A 17,155-nucleotide genomic window follows, 5' to 3' on the forward strand; every position below is an offset into this window, starting at 1 on the left:
CAGTGAGAGACCCTGTCTCCAGGTGGAGACATGACTGAGAATGACATATGACGTTGACATTTGGCCTCCACGCATGTGTATACATACTGTGGACATTTCTCCAGTTAGTATGACCCATGCTAATCTGAAAGTGGTCTTAACTTAAGTATTGCTGTCAGTGAAATGAGGCCGCTCATCTTGTTGGCTGTTTAACTGAACACTTTACGTAGAATTTTACCCTCAAGCTTATGGTAAAGCAGTATTTACAGAAAAAAAGCAAAACGAAAGGGAACAAAATCTTTTATGTATCTAGATTTTGCAAAATAACTAGGAGCTTAATAAAACAGGTCCTGGATGGATGTTTTAGTTCCCACAGTAAACTTGATGCAGGTCCTTAAAGTGGAGCTAGTTAAAATAAAGAGCCATGTTTATTTTGGGTCAGAGGCAGTTTATTTTAAATGTGATTTCATGTACATTTATTAAGCAGCTTTTCTTGACAGAAAGTGAGTACATTGCCTTTAGTTCTGATAGTTTTGTTGCTTTCAAACCTAATGTGCTCTGTCCCCAACAAAACATATGAAAATATAATTTAAAGCAGGGTTTTCACAGACACGGTACAATACATTCACTATACACGGTGTAACAAAATCCCTTCCTCACCTGCTTGGTAATACTGTCACAGTGAAGAAGAGGAAACTGGGTTTCATCACTGAAAGGTTCTAACATGCACAATGACTGTTTTTATGACTGTAGCTGCTGAACTACTGATCCAGCCTGCAGTTTCTCACACTAGAAAGAGCAAAGCTAACTATTAGCTGCTAGCCTATAACTTTTTGGTCAACTGTAGGTAGGTATGGAGCAAGTAGGGCCTCCTTTTGCACCAACTTCTGATTCTCAATTCTGGATCATCCGTTTAACACCATGAGAGCTAACACTGTATAGTCAAGACCAAGACCACTTTTCAGAGCTGAGGACATTTTTAGTGGGCAGCATCTTTATAAATATTTTTAAAGCCCTCAGCATGAGGGATTAATGTCGCAGCGTACCCATCTGTTTAGCAGAATTATCTTCACAGTGTAAATAAATACTGAGGAGGAACACTGTCAGTTCTGTGTGAGGCTGCGTCGGATGGGAGCGTGGGGAAGGTTATCTTAGAGGGAATGAGTCTCCTCTCACCAGTCTGCTGTGTGCAGTTCGCTGTGTCAAAGAACGTTTGCTGCGTAGTAGGCCACCAGTAAACTCTTGTTTAAGGAATAGCACTTGGGAGAAAAGAACACTCAACGCATGATGGTACTGTCGGTGAGAGGCTCCGGGACGATCCGATGTAGGTCCCTAATGGGTTAGTAGTCGTCCTCCTTGACCACCTGCTGCACGAAGCACTTATGTCAGTAAGGCTTATCTGCATAATCCGGCAAGGGCTTCTAAAGCTAAACACGCTTCTAATGACGATGCAGACATCCACAGTGTGATGGGAAAGTGCCTTAAAGGAAGTCACAACTGAGCGGAAAGGGGCGTGGGGATCTTTCAAACACGTTCTGAACTTTAATTCGCACTGCAACCACAGATCTCTCAGGGCAACCGTTGCAAGAATTGGCAACAAAATTGTTGGCAATGGAGAACTACAAAGTGCTTTAAAGCTTCATCCGCTGATGAAGCTGTAACTAAGCTCACACACACACAACTTGCCCTGAAGTATTTCTAAGTGTTTGCTAACATTTCAGGGGGAAAGTATTTCGACACTGGTGTCTTGGTCCACAAGTAACATTGGGTATAAATTCAGTCTCTTGCGTCCAGCAGGCACTCGATGAGTATGTGAACACTAATGAGTGAACTGAGTCTTCTGCACAAAGATGCCATTTAGAACACTAATGATTGGTAAGTTCGATGGCAAGAGTTTCAGCTTTTTAAAGGGCAAGATAGTAACTAAAAAAAACACATTATGCATAACGTTTTATGCATGTTATTTAAATATGAAAATATTTTTAGCATATTATGTTAAAACATTCTTATTTATATTTCCGTTACCTAAGTCTCTCTACTCACAAATACTAACTCCATTATGTAAGGCATGGTAACCAGTTGGATAATGAAGGTATTATTTTGGTTTTATGTGAGTCGATGTGTTGAAAAGCTTCAATCACATTACAATCTTAAAACATCTCAGTGCCAGCCCCTTCTCTCCCAGTTGACATCACTGCACTATGGTTAAACAATATGCAACATGCCCTTAGTTTTATTTCATTGGGGGAAATGTGCTGAAGAACCTAGAGCTTTTTTGTTTAGCACCTTATATCAAAGTAATGAAATGGGCGTGATGATTACATGTGCAAATGTACAAAATCATTAACTACAAAGATACATCATTCCAAAATTACAGAAAAGTTTAAAGCATGCATTTAATTATTTTCCATTAAAGGGTTGCTGAGTGCTTCCCCTGAAAAAAGGTGGCTGTTTTCAAAATCAGCAACTGCTGGTGAGGATTTCTTGGCACAGTTCTGACCAGCACGTTACTGCTGCATCTTCCTGATCATCTCGGCAGACACTGGGGGATGGAAATTGATTGTGTGGTGCCGCAGGCCCTGAGCTGTCTTGTAACTCTTCCCACACCGGCATTTGAACGGTTTGCGGACTCGGATCTGTGTTCGGTGACCATTCTTAGCGTGGTACTTTATGCCGTTCACATTCTGTGGAGAAGACAGAAAATTACCTATTAGGAGTCACCAAATGTGCTGTCACACTTGTGCAAACCTCAGTGTGGGTCAGATTCCAGCAAAGCAGCTCCTGGATGACATCCAGAGGGTGGGCTTTGCGTGAGCTTGCTGGTCCTGGGCTGTGCAGACCAGGTATTTGTAAGAAAGTTGTTTCCCTAAGCCTTGCTTCTCAGTTACTACAGTTTTTGGCTTGGAAGAGAATTAATTGGAAATCCTGTGAATATTTCAGAATGGCCAATGACATATCTTTCTAAAGAACACAAAAAATTGGGTAGGGCCGATTGAAAAGACATAGCGGTGGTAAGTTCCCTGCTGGCCTCACCTGGGAACGCACGGAATTAGCTGGCTCTGCCTCACAGCCCGTGGGCACTGCTTTTGATGATGGACTGCATTGCAAACTATGCATTTAAACCTTTATATCCAGTCAGTCCCATGAGAAACAGCATGCTGAGTGGATTTCTTAGCAACAGATAAGAATCTGGATGTTCAGATTAGCAGAGTGCCCCAGAAGCCACATGGGGCTTCGCACAATTGCCCGGGAATCTCACACCTCTTCTGGCCCCAGCAGAGGCCTGCACGTGCACACAGACACTTGGAGACACATAGTTGAGGATGTCCTAGTTGAGATGATACCTGCAGTGCGTCTTTTACAACCGCACAACATGCTATGGTAACGAAAGCAGCACTGGGCCATGGCTTTAGGTTGCATGCACAGTTTACTGAAGTCTCCTTCCTAAGTGTGTGCATTTTAACTAGGCTGCTAACATTGATCTAGCACACTCTGTATACGCCATGTACACGTCTTAAGACTTCCTTTTCAGTTGTCTCTCGTGCTAACAGCTGCTACACCTTTGCTTTTGCTAAACTTGCTTCCCCTTAACATTGCATCCCCTAGACTCTGCACTACAACGCACAGGGTCAGCTTTATAATTAGATGAAATACACTTTCCAGACTATAGTGAGAATGACTTTCCTTCCCTGGGTGCTGCGGCTAACTGTTCTCAGTGGAATTCGTGGAAAAGAACACCCAGCTGCCGTGTGTCGCCCGGCGTGGTTAAAAACCACACTCCTCTATTCATCACGTACACTAGCTATGCTGGGGATAGTTCTAGAATCTCCATCCAGACACAGGATATTATTTTAATCCTCTATTAAGGGTAAATTTTATAAAAATCCTCAACAATTAAATAATAATTAAAACACAGCAGAATGCTTCCCAGCCATTGGTTTTACTACTTCACTAGTTCACATACTGTACGATCCTTTTACCAGTTTAGCAAACTGGACAGCTGACACTGTCATCTGCTTAAGCCTGAGAGGCTCCAGAGGTTAAGAAAGAGCGGAGGAGGGGTTGGGAATCTCAGTGTCTCGAGAGGACGGAGCAGATGGCAGGGTGACCGCTGGTGCTGAGCACTGGTTACTGAAAGGGTAAGGAAGCCGGCCCTTAGCAACTGTACTCCAGAGGCCCCTTTCAGACGCCTCGAGCTTCAGGGAACTGTGTTTCCTGTGTGATTTGGAGTACATCACGATGCCTGCCTGGTCCATGGTGCCAAGTATTGCAGCGTGAATGTTTAATGTCACCTCACGACATGCACCTCACTATTGGAAGAGGCTGAGGACATTGCTGTTAAAAACATGGCTGCTGTCCCACCATTTTGGATTTGCAGTAATGTTGTATGGTAGAACCTTGCATGACTGAAGCCGGGGGCAAGCGGCTATACTTGTTCTCAGGTCTGGCCTGAGTAAATCAAAACAAATGGGTTCTGCCCACATACATGCCTGGCTCTGGGTCTTTTGTCTTTAGCTTCCTGCCTCGGGCTGAACACACCATATTTTGCTAAGAGGCATGTCGGGAGCCATAGCTTGGAGGAGCAGGTTCATACAGCCCGACTGTGATGGCAGGGAAGCCTAGGCGGCCGCCCCTCACTGACAAAGCTGTTCTACCTGGAGTGCAGGCCATTGGTGACGGTACCAGCTCTACAGGCAGCCCAGACGCACTGCCCAGTGGCCTTAGCCCCAGCCTGGGGTCTTAGATCAGCTATAACCAGGTGACAATCTCTGTCAACTAAGAGCTGAGAAAAAAATAAGTGGAGGTTGTGCCGGCTAGGTTTATGTTAACCTGACACCAGTTAGACTTACCTGAGAGGAGGGAAGCAGTTGAGAAAATGCTCTTAAGATGGGGCTGTAGGCAAGCTTGAAGGGCCTTCTCTTAAAGATTGATGTGGGGAGGCCCAGCCCATTGTGGGTGGGGCCACCCCTGGACTGGTGGGTCTAGCCTCTTAAGAATGCAGGCTGAACAAACCATGGAAAACAAGTCAGTAAGCGGCACCCCGCCATGGCTTCTGCATCAGCTCCTGCCTCCAGGTTCTGGCCCTGCTTGAGTTCCTGCCCTCACTGCTTTTGATGATAAACTATTACATGAAAGTGTAGTTAGAAATTTACCTTTTCCTCCCCAAGTTGTGTTTGGTCATGGTGTTACATCACAGCAATAGTAACCCTAACTAAGACAAGATGTGGGTACCATGTTTGGGGAGGGAGGGAGAGAGGAAGGGGGAGAATGACAATTTAGAAGAAAAAACCTCCCAGTTTGTAGGTCAGTGATGGAGTACTTGCCTGTCCAGATTTACTCCCTAGAACTCCCCCAAAGCGTGGAAAATTCAACTCCTGAATCTGATGTGGAGAAAGTTGTTCTCTGGGTTATGGATGCTGAGTGCATCTCGTTTACCTGCTGTGCCCTCCTTATGCTGAGTGAGTCTGAGGTGAGGGCTTTTAACGGACGGTTCCTGTCCTGCTCCCACGGTCTTGTTGGAAGGTGGTGTCTTAGTGATGGTTACTATCATGGTAAAACACCATGAAACCATCTGGGGAGGGCTCCATAGAACAGTCCATCAGCAAAAGCTGGGAGGGCAGAACTCACACAGGGCAGGAACCTGGAGGCAGGGGCTGATGCGGAGGTCATGGAGGGGCGCTGCTTAGGATGCTCCCATGGCTTGCTCAGCCTGCTTTTACATACAACCTTGGAGCACCAGTCAAGGGCCAGCACCAGCCGCAATGGTGCTATCCCCTCCCTTCATCGATTGCTAATTTAAAAATTCCCACAGGCTTGCCTTCCCCGGATCAAGGTGTGTTCTCAACTGAGGTTCCCTCCTCTCTGATGACTCTGCTTGTGTCAAGTTCAGTCATAAAACTAACCGACGAACTGGGTCCAAACAGAAGCAAAAGGGCAGAGCAACTGCAGCCTAGTTAGGCCAGGGAAGATTGGAAGCCGGGCATTTAAAACCAGACCCACAGGAACCCAGACGCAGTTTACCAGGAGTGGGGCATGGATCCAGCAAGTTCTGTGGCCTTTCCTGGCTGTTTCTGAAAACACAACTCCCTTAGATAGCTTTAGTCCGGGAAGAACGAAGTCAGTTGCACATTTGGAAGCATTCTCAGAGCGTCCAGAGAAGCCAGGGCAGCAGCTCCCAGGCAGCAGTGGGGAAGACTTAACCACAGTGGACTGATCAGTTTATGAGGGGTGTGTGTGTGTGTGTGTGTGTGTGTGTGTGTATATGTGTGTGTGTGTGTGTGTGTGTGTGTGCTGGGTATACGGAGGCCAGAGCAGGTCTGTAGCTACTCTTTTTTTTATTCTTGGCCTGACTGCCTTAAGGCAGAGACTCAACCTGGGGCTGGGGTGACAACCAATGAGTCTCACAATTTCCCCTTGTCTGCCTCTCGGGCACCTGTGTGATGTGCTCTCACGGGCCACGTGGAGTTAGTTCTAGGCCCTTGTGAGCCGCCTGACATGAGTACGGGGCCCACACTCAGGTCCACTGGAGGAGCAGAAAGTTCTCTTAATGGCTGTGCCATCTCCAGCCCAGCTCTAGATCCAGGAGATCCAAGCTCCTGTCACTCTCACCCCAGCAGGGCTTCTGAGGGATGGGAAGGAATCCCTTATGGGAATACCCCAAGCTCTGGAGTGGATTCACTGCCCACGCTGGTCTGTCTGTCTGCTGTAGTCTCCACAGGGACACCTGTGAGGGGACATGCTCTGTTTCACGTTTCTTAAGTCACAAAACTTAACCCTCACCACGAGAGGTGCAACTCACCAAAGGGGAAAACTGAGCACTTGGACTCGTTTTTACACTTTTTCCAAGAGAGAGGCTGCAGTGAGGTGGGGTAGGGTGTGGGGCTCTGCTCTTTGACTCCAAAGCAGAAGAGCTGCACAGAGGGGAGGGGAGGGGAGGGGAGGAGAGGGGAGGAGAGGGGAGGTGTCAGTGTTTGGCAGGAAGCAAGGAGGGATTTGGATGAAAACCTCCACCTCCACCACCACAACCTCCACCATCACCACCCCCCCACCTCCTCCTCCTCCTCCACCTCCTCCTCCTCCACCTCCTCCACTTCTACCAAGACCGTGCTGTGCCGTGCCAGGGTGTCGGGTGCGGAGAGCCAGGCACCCCTTCTCCAGGCACTGTCTTTACTCGGCTCTGAGGTTATTCACCACATCAGGGGACTGTGCTGGGTGCCTAGGCGGGCACCGTGGGCTATCAGAGCAGCCAGCACCCCCAGAGAACTGGGTCAGGTGACAGCCCAGTGTAGAGTGGGCACTGGGAGCCTGGCAGGCAGAGGTACAGCAGGAGGCGCTGAAGGAGACAGGAACGGATGGGGCCCAGATCATGGCGACCTGAGCACAGCTCTGCCAAGACTGTTGGGCAGACAAGCTCTCTGCTCTCCCTATCTGTCGGCTTCCTCTTCTGGGGAGAATAAAGGGCAATCACTGAAGTCACACACTTGGTGGCCTGGACATGGAACCAGAGTCTGCCAGCAATGCTTTATTGGCCATTCACTTCCCATGCCCTGTGCGTGTGCTGGCCATTCGCTTCCCACGCCCTGTGCGTGTGCTGGCCATTCGCTTCCCACGCCCTGTGCGTGTGCTGGCCATTCACTTCCCACGCCCTGTGCGTGTGCTGGCCATTCACTTCCCACGCCCTGTGCGTGTGCTGGCCACTGGTCTCCCTGTGCCCTGCCATTGGTCTCCCTGTGCCCTGTGCGTGTGCTGGCCATTGTGTACTGTATGTGTTGGCTTTGCCGTCAAGTCTCTAAACTCAGTTCTTTGTAGGAAGGTGCCACAAGCTGGGACTCAAAACCATCTCTGAAAACTGCTCACTCACCCCTCCCTTGTTTCCTCTGTGCACATACATGAGACATCCATGTTAATAAACTCTGTGGGTTTTTTAGCCTATCTTTTATCAGTTATTGGCAGGGCAGGTATTTTTCTTCCTCTGCAGAGTTCTGAAGGGGACATCCTAGCAAAGGAAATGCGGGCACTATGCCCTCCTGTTGGGTCCCTTCTCACTTCTCACTCTTACTGTGAAGCCTAGGGACCTCGAAGGAGTGAGTGACGCGTGCTATTCCTGAGTGAGTGGCCAATGAGAGTAACTCATCAGAGACCCCTGCTGAGTGAAGCATAAAATTAAAGCTGACTGTTCTTGGGAATAAACAATCTGGCTGCCCCTCTGGATTCTGCCTGATTCCAGAGACACCAGCTGGTTACTGCCTCTTGCCAGTACCAGTGTCTAGGCACACAGTGAGGGTGAGTGAATTCTCTCAAGACAGCTCTGCTGCTCTACAACCATGGGCAAGCTCAGCACCTTCCTGGGAGGAGTGGCTGGGTGTCTTCTGTGCTGCCTCTTCAGTTGGCATTTGAGTCAGCGAGGGAAACACTTCCCTCACGGCCACGAGAGCCTCCGACCTGCCTCTGTCATCCCCGATGTGCCCCAAGCTCCTGCAGCACAGAGTCAGTAAGTTTGCTCTTGGCCTTAAAAGGAGAGAACACTTGTGTGCCACGTGAACTCAGGCATAGATAATGAGAGGAAACTGCTAGAGACCTAAAAAGAATAAAGAATGCCCCACCCTTCCTCCTCCTCCTCCTCCTCCTGAGGTCCCCTTGATGTGATTATTCCTTAGACCCGTCCTTAGCACTGCTGGTGTGCAAGGCTCTGCTTACACTGCTCAGGCACTGGAGACACGGCCATGGTTCAAAGAGAGCTGATGAGGAGAGAACGGGTCTAGCATGGGCAGGACAACGATGACATTCCCTGCCCAGCTGTCACTGTCAATCTGAGACAGAAGAGCCTTCCTGCAGGGAGAGCTGCCCTTGGGCCGCTCGCTCTTGCCTATCTTTGTCCTTTGGCATATTATGCTGTTACTCTCTGAGGCCCCTCTTCTCTGTGCCTCTAAGCTTGGCTATGGAAACTGTGCATGTGTGTTCTGTGATGTGTGATGACCTGGACTGAGCAGCCCTTCTAAAATTGATAGGTCTCTGTCCTAGCTTTGCTTGTAGGCCATCTGGTCTACCAGTCCTGGAGCAGCAGAGTGGCTCCCTCACCTTTGTGATGGCTGTTGGGGGTTTCTGCTTTTCTAATAGTGAGATTAAAATACTAACAGTTGTTCAGAGTCACATAGTTAAGGAGCAGTGTGAGATGTACGCATGCTACCAGTTTTCAAGCCTTTAAAAATAGTCAGTCGGCACAGACAGGGTAAGCTGGTGTGCTGTCTACCAGGCATTTTTGGGGGTTTCTTGTTTATACCACAGTTGATTTTAAAGAGCTGCTAACACCTGTGGGGACTTCCTGCACACAATTCTCCTTGATGCTTTCTTTTACTGTTCTGTTCTTAGTAGTTTTCTCAGTAGACAAGTTAGTACCAGCAGCTACCCAAGTCACCTAGTGTTAGGACTGTTAGACACAGCAGGTGGGCGAGGAGATGCTGGAGTGAAAATCAAAGCATTTTCTTCTCCTGGTCTTTTATGGGGAGGCAGGAGGGGGCAAGAACTGCCCAGCTGGAAGGTAAACGCCCAACCCTGTTTTCCAGAAGGCTCTGTAAACTGGCTGAGGCTTTTACAGGCCCAGCCACCTGGAAATCTAGCCACTGAAAAGAGTGTTTTGCAAATAAGTGGGCTGACATAGTCCTTGTTCTGTTTCTGTGGTGTTGGGTGGAATGGAGTCCCTCCTGCCTGCTAATCCCCATCTCTACCCTGGATACTCCAGCCCCTGCACTGAACATTCTGACAGGCATCAAATCCAGAGGCCTCTGACAAAAGAGTGCTTTGACTTTAATTTCCCACCCAGGTCAGAGAAGGAGAGAGTCTGCCAATTATCCAGAACCCCAGCCAGTGCTCACCAGAGGGCACTTGTTCATGAGGCCCTTGCACTCATGAGCATGGGCTATGAGGTGTCTGTCCCTGGTCACAGGCAGGCACTCTTCAGAACTGTGAAGGACAGCTATTTTATAGCCCTTCTTGGCCAAGCAGTTACACTGAGAGAAGAGACTTTCCTTTACCTTGTATCTCTTTTTACACCCAGGAACTGGACAGGCAAAAGGCTTCTCTTCCCCTCCATTCATGCACATAGAGCTGAGGATTGCTTCAGAGCTGATGGCACTCTCTGTGGTCCAGGACTCGTCGCTGTCTGACTCCTCATAGTCCACCTCTTCCTCGTCATACTCGCTGCCTGTGGAGCAGAGGAGACAGACGTGCAAGGCCGTCAGAAGCTGCCACCTCCTGACAGGCCAGCTGAAGGACAGGAGGCCTAGCAATAGTGGGAGTCATAGGTGCACAAGGAGAGGGCATTCTAGACCCAGATGGGTTGCTGTTACTCCCAGGGAGAAAAGACCAGGTTAAAAGCTTCCCAGCAATCCACAGCTAGGACCTGGTAGAACAAGGACTTCATTGTGTGATGAGATTATAGATAGGACTGCCCACGGCTGTAAAGGGACCAGGCCGGCTCTGGGGCCCAAGCACAAATAGACAATAATGACAGACCCCCTCAATACACGTACAAGCTAGACTGGACACACTGGCGAGAACTCTGTCCCTTAGTTTTCTGCTCTCCTAGTCTAGAAAACACAAACAGCTCTGGGAGGGAACTGTGCTTCAGACGGGTTTTTAGGTGTCCGCCTTACGGGGATGCATGCCGGATCCCTTACAGAGGCTACTGTGAGCCGGAGGCAGGCTCCAACCGTCAAGAGCGCTGAGGTGCAGGTCTGGCTTCCCAGAGAGAAAACACTCCTTTCTCACCCATTTATCTCATCTGCCTTCTAGCCACACACTTCCCAGCAGGCCTGACTTGTTGAATGGCTACTCAGAATGGAAGATGAATCCCTTATATCCCTAAAGATGAAGGGGCTCTGCCCAGAATTAAGACTCGGCTTTCCTGGCTCAGGACAGCGGGGATGGAGAGCCACATCAACAGTGCTCCTATTTTACTCTCTTTAATGAGGGAGGCCCAAAGCCATTTATTTTGCACTTTTGCACAATACGACCCTGAAGGACATAATTCTACCGATCATAAACAGTGTAAAATAATATGTTGACAAGTCCTAATGCATTTACAAGCCCCATGGAATAAATAGGAATTACAGCACAACATTAATAAGAATTATATGGTAGCAATTACAGTTGTGAAATTCATCCCCCAGGTGTGAGGGTAAACTGCACCAGGGGCCTCGGTGCTTCACGAGCTCTCTCTGTAACATCGATTTCCACACCAAATACTGGCACTTCTATTGGGTTTCGTTTTCATAGGCATTAATAAGACTGTTGGAAGAGCAGTTGAGCCAGCAGCCAACACCACCACCATCTGAGGCTGAAAGTTGAAAAGGTCCAGGAAGGACAGGGCTGCGTGTTTACAAATACCAACAAATAAACAAAGGCAGTTCAGGAACTAAGAGAGGGGAAGGGGGGAGGAGTAAGGGTTATGTGCTCGAACTCTGTTATGTGCTTGCATGAAGATGGCCCCCACCATCCATATCATCATCATAAAAAAGGAAAAGGCAGGAAGGAGTCCACAGAAGCCAGGCCCTGTCAGCACTGGCTCGGCAGTGTCCCCAGTGCAGGTGGGTCCAGGCTGGGGCACAGGCCAGTCCACATGCTGCCCTTGACAAGCTCTGTGATCCCAGGCAAGCGGCATTTCTTTGCGTGTCTTAGACAAGACTTCAGCAATGTGAACACTGATGGTCATTAATATTTCCACAAGATGTGGTTTAACCAGATGTGCTACATGGGAAACCAGCAGCCCTCATCTTTCCGGGGATGGAGTTCCACCTTTATGCCCCTGCCACAGAGGCCCAGGGCAGGCCATGGGAACAGAAGGGTTGGACCGCGGTTGCTCATGTGGCATTTCCAGTTTGGGAAATAAGTGGAGCTAGAAGGAAAAACTGTCACACTCTGAGGGACAGCCTGGAATCTCTGTCACACCCCACAGGACAGCCTGGAAACGCCTACAGGTGGTCATCAACGGTTTGAAAAGAAATCAGTTTTGTGGCTCACATGAGAAAAGTATCAAGGCGTTCGTTCCCCTAACCTCACGCACCTGCTCACAGCCGCCATGTCGCAGACCTCATGTCGCCATTACCAAGCCCTGCTGTCTCTGCCACTTGTTCCCATGGGCCACAGCGTCATCTCCAACCTCGTCCTTCCTCCTCCACTCTCCTCTCTCACCTCCCTGCACAGCCATTTGCTGCTATAGAAAGCCCTGATCCTCCTTTGTAGTTCCAAACGCACTTGTGGCGTCTGAATGAACAAGCCAGCCTTTCCAGAACACCCACGTGCCATGTCTTTATTGCTCAGGTCATAATATTAATATTGTATATCAATATTAGTATTGATCTTTGAGCAGCAGTGGTACTGGTTCGGGCAGACATATCATCTCCGTAATGGTGGACATGGCTGGCTTGTCTTGCACTGGGATCTGAACTCTGGGGCCCACTACGCAGCAAGTCCTCTTGTTTTTAAGGATTTATTTTATTTTTTAATCATATGTATATGTGAATGTCTGTGTGTTTGTATGTGCATATGAGTGGGTATCCGCAGAGGCCAAGAGGAGGATGGCAGATCCCCTGAGTTAGAGGCAGTTGTAAGCTTTCCAGTGTGGGTGCCGGGAGGAGAGCTCAGGTCGTCTGTGTGGGCAGTATACACCCTTAGCCACTGCACCATCCCCCAGCCCCAGCTTCAACAGACAAACAAACAAACAACCCAGAAACCTAAAAGCTCTTGCTAGGTAACCCAGGCTGGGTTTGAACTCACGCCTTCATGCCCTGAGTGCTGCTATTGGAGACTTGCTCTGCCATATCCAGGCAAGCTCTGTTCTTCGTGTTTGCTCATTTGGTGGGCAAATGTAAAGACTTACTTTTATTTTTGTGTATATGTGCGTTTTTATGTGGGTGCAAGCACCAGCGTGTGATGCCCTCAGAGGCCAAGAGGGGTGTGAGACAGGAGTAACAGGTAGTTGTGAACCAGCTGCTGTGGGTTCTTGGACCTGAACCTGGGTCCTTTGCAAGGGCAGGATGTCGCCATCTGGATGGGTTGTCTTTGTGACAGAGCTTCACTATGTAGTCCTCGCTAGCCTGGAGCTCATTATGCAGAGCAGGCTGGCTTTGAACTCTCCACACTAGGATTAGAGGCACATGCTACCATACCGAGAAACCTCTAAGAACTACTTGTATTTGCTTACTGTTAAATGTTTCTACCTGTAGATCTACTTAACAAATATTAAAAACTGTCAAATAACTAAGCCAGAGTGCATTTCTAAAATAAAATACTCATCTGTAAGTGCTAATTACAGCCAAATTCTACAACTTTCAACAAAATTCTCTCAGCTTTACTCTTAGTGGTGAGCTTTAACATTTTAAAGGGCTGGAGAGACGGCTCAGTGGTTAAGAGCACCGGCTGGCTCTTCTAGAGAATCTGGGTTCAATTTCCAGCATCTACATGGCAAGTTTCAGGGCTCTGGTGCCCGCTCCCGGCCTCCACAGGCGCTGCACGCAAGAGGTGCGGGCAAACACCTGTACATGTGCAACAAAAATTGAAAAATAAACATTTGGTTTAAAGCAACAAAGGAAATATTTTTAAGACAGGTAAGTCGAAAACCGATCACAGTGCCTATGAAACAAACCTGGGTGTGACAGCGAGGTGCTGTGCTTAGCTGTGCTGGCTGTCCTGGGCTGTCAGACCGACCCTGCTCCATGGAAGTGGAGGAGGAGGCTGGCTGATGTACACACCAGAACTCCTGAAGTCTTGGTACAGGAGGCTGAGGAGGAGGGGGCTAAGTTCCAGGGCTAGTCTGAGACTATGCCAAATAAATATATCTAAAATAAGCTATATAAAATGACTTTAGAGGGAGAAGCTAGGAGAGAAGCAGGCAGGCGGACAGGCCAGCAAGACACAGTGGCTCAGTTGGTCAGGGCAGCTGGAAAAGAATGAAGGCGACCTCGCTTTGCTTCCTGGTTTGGACTCGAGAGTATGTCTATCAAGGTTTGTTTATTTCATAAACAATCATTTCTATTTAATTTATTTTTGAGACAGGTTCTTACTATGTAGCTCAGCTTTGCCTGCAACATGTGATCCTCCTGCCTCAGCCTCCAGAGTGCCGAGATCACAGGTGTGGACAACCACATCTGGTTAAACTCTCTTCATAGGACTTCACGCTGTGAGGCAGAGTGACTGCACCTCTGTGAAGACCTGGGGAAGTACCTACAGTCTGACTCCAGGGCCCGTGTCTCACACTATCCAAACGCTGCTTTCACAGATTCAATGCCATCGGTCTCCAACAGAATGGGAAGCCTCCTCTCTTTAAACTCATCCCTGGCTCCCACCTTACCTTCCCTCTCCTGGCTTTGTTGCTGTTCATCATAAGTCACCACCACTCTGGTTCTAATCTTGACCTAAGCCACCAGGCCGGGCCTTGGTGGCTTCTACCCTGGGGTTTGGCCTCACCTTGACCTGGACGTCCCTGTGTGTCTCCCACCATGTAACCCCCTTTCTCAAGGTTCTCTGTCTTCTATCTTTCTGGAAACTCCCTATTCAAATTTTCAACCTCCAATTGTATGTGTTGTTCATGCCCGTGTGTGTGTGTGTGTGTGTGTGTGTGTGTGTGTGTGTGTGTTGTGTGTGTGTCAGACACTGGATGTCCTCTATTGCTCTCTACCATACTCCTTTATGACAGGGTTCCTCACTGAACCGGAAGAATTGGCTACGCTGGCTGGCCATAAAGCTATCAGGATCTACTGCCCACTGTTCCCAGAGCTGAGGTTACGGGCATGAACAACCATGCCTACCTTTCTATGTGGGTGCTGGGGTCTTGAACTCTGGCCTCTGTGCTTGGAGAACAAATGCTCTTCTCACTGTTCTCTGTTGTTTAAACCAATTCTCCATTGCTTGCTGTGACCCTGGGTATGAGCTCAAGGCTACTCTGTGTGGCTGTCACTTCTGGGTTGACTATTTGGGTGTGTGTAACAGTAGGGTGTACATGCCATGTGTATAGCAGCATGTGTGGAGATCAGGGACAACTCGTGGAAGCTGGTTTGCTATGTTCACCTTGTCGAGACAGTCTCCCTGGTTTCTGACACTCCCCACTGGGAGCGTCTAGGCAACCCTGTCTGACTCAGACCTTGCTGGAGCTACAGCTGTGCACGGCCACACTCAGCTTTCTTGTTTCTGTGGGTTCTGGGGATTGACCCTGAGTGGCCAGGCCTGTACAGCCAGCACTCTTACTAGCCGAGCCATCTCACTGGTCCAGCCCTTAGTTTTGCTTTTAAAATCTGATTCTTGTAGAAGTAGGCATGGCCTTGCTGGAATAGGTGTGACCTTGGTGAAGGAGGGATGTCACTGGGAGTGGGTTTGAGGTTTCAAAGCCCACTATAGGCCCAGTTTCTCTCTCTGCTGCCTGCAGACCAGGATGTTAAACTCTCAGCTACTGCTCCAGTGCCATGTATATTTGAATCCCACCATAGTTGTTATAGACTAAACCCCCAAAACTACAAGGAATCTACCAATTGAATGCTTTCTTTTACAAGAGTTGCCTTGGTCATGTGTCTCTTTATAAGAATAGTAACACAGCAGATCATTGTAGCAGGGGCTGAGCTAAGCCTGACCATGATGTTTTTTTTTTTTTTTTCCTTTTTTTTTCGGAGCTGGGGACCGAACCCAGGGCCTTGTGCTTGCTCGGCAAGTGCTCTACCACTGAGCTGAAGCTGTGAAGGTAAATCCAGGTTTGTAAAGGAGACAGTAATATGTTGGCGATGCCAGAGTCATGGGATCTGCCCAGTACAGTGGCAGACTAGGAATAGAATCAGCCCGAGGGAGAGCACTGTGCTATACTCAGCAACGCTGGAAAGGAAAAGCCATTCATGTCTTTTGCATCAGAAATAGAGAAGGACCTGAAGTTTGCTCTGCTGGTTTTGCTTCGGTCCAGTATTTTCTCACAATGCCCCATTTATTCCCTTTTGGAATGGTATTGTATATTTTGTGGAAGACTATGAGGGCCTTTTGAGTTGGGCTGAATGCATTTTGCATTGTGATATGGCTACGGGGGCTAGGGAGTAGAATTTGATCATTGGAATGAGAATGGTCCCCATAGGCCCTTATATTAGAATGCGCAGTCATCCATTGGTGACACTTCTGGGGAGGGTTAGGAGACATGGCCTTGGTCGAGTAGCGTGGTTGAGAAGGTGTGTCACTAGAAGTGAGTTTTCAGGTTTTAAAACCTACACCAGGCCCAGAGTCAGTCAGTGTCTATCTATCCACCTGTCTGCCTGCCTGCCTGCCTCCCTGTCTGTCTGTCTGCCTGTCTGTCCCTACCTGCTGCCAGCCAGTCAGGATGTAAAGCTCTCAGTTGACTGCTAGATCTTGCCTGTCTACTTCCCACTAATGACCATGGACTAACACCATGAAAGTGTAGTGAGCCCCAGTGCAGTGGTTTCTGTTGTAAGAGCTGTGTTGGTTGTGGTGTCTCACTCCTTTGGGGTCTTTGTCATGTACTGGTCTCATCTCCCTCAGGAGCTGACAAGTCTGTGTTGCTGTTGTCTTTGACGCCATTGTGCTGGACCCCATGCCCACGCCTACCCATACACTAGGGTGAGGTGGTGTCAGTGCAGCTGTCCAGGATGACCTGTCCTGAACCCAGGTGGCACCCTGTTCATCCCAGTGATGTGACGCCACCTGCCAGCTGGCAGGAGCTTGACTCTTGTCACGTGGGCTGGCTCTGCACTTAGCTGTGTCCTGAGAACCAGAACCAGACCCTAGGCCCTGCTTGGTGCCTGGTTTCCGCAACCCTGAGAATTCACCTCCTGTATCAGCTGTTGAGGGCTGTGAGAAGCTGCCACCTGTTGTTGCAGGGTCATTTTTACTTAAACTCCTGCATTCGGAAGTGTCAGTGGCAAAGATCTAAGAGCTTTACTGAGATACAGTTCACATGCTGCCTGTGCCAGCCACACAGATGCCAGTGGTTCTGGTGTATTCATGGTGTTGTATTTGCGTATCTCTCACCAGAGTCTCTGAATGTTAGACATCCCATCTCTAAGATACCACATATATGATGAGCTCACTGCTCCAGCCCGTGTTCTTTGGATCACTGAGTCAGTTTGATTTCGAGCTTCACTGCTTCCTACTCCCCGCAGCCTCAGTTCCAGCTCACTCGGCCTGTGCAGGA

The 17,155-nt window shown here is 48.7% G+C and overlaps 1 protein-coding gene across 9 annotated transcripts in view; it reads right to left on the reverse strand.

Annotated features, from left to right (window-relative positions):
- Positions 1–406: 406 nt before the first annotated feature.
- Jazf1 (JAZF zinc finger 1) overlaps positions 407–17,155 on the reverse strand; it is a 303,410-nt gene continuing 286,661 nt past the window's right edge. For 8 of the 9 annotated variants that reach the window (XM_087659248.1, XM_087659243.1, XM_087659247.1 and 5 more), the window contains 2 exons: positions 10,011–10,180; positions 407–2,663 (listed from right to left, as the gene is read on the reverse strand). In XM_087659248.1, the coding sequence (XP_087515374.1) occupies positions 2,487–2,663; positions 10,011–10,180 (347 nt within the window). In that variant the 3' untranslated portion in view covers positions 407–2,486. 9 annotated transcript variants of the gene reach the window in all.

Source organism: Rattus norvegicus, chromosome 4, assembly GCF_021556685.1.
Source record: "Rattus norvegicus strain SHRSP/BbbUtx chromosome 4, alternate assembly SHRSP_T2T, whole genome shotgun sequence".
NCBI lineage: Eukaryota > Metazoa > Chordata > Mammalia > Rodentia > Muridae > Rattus > Rattus norvegicus.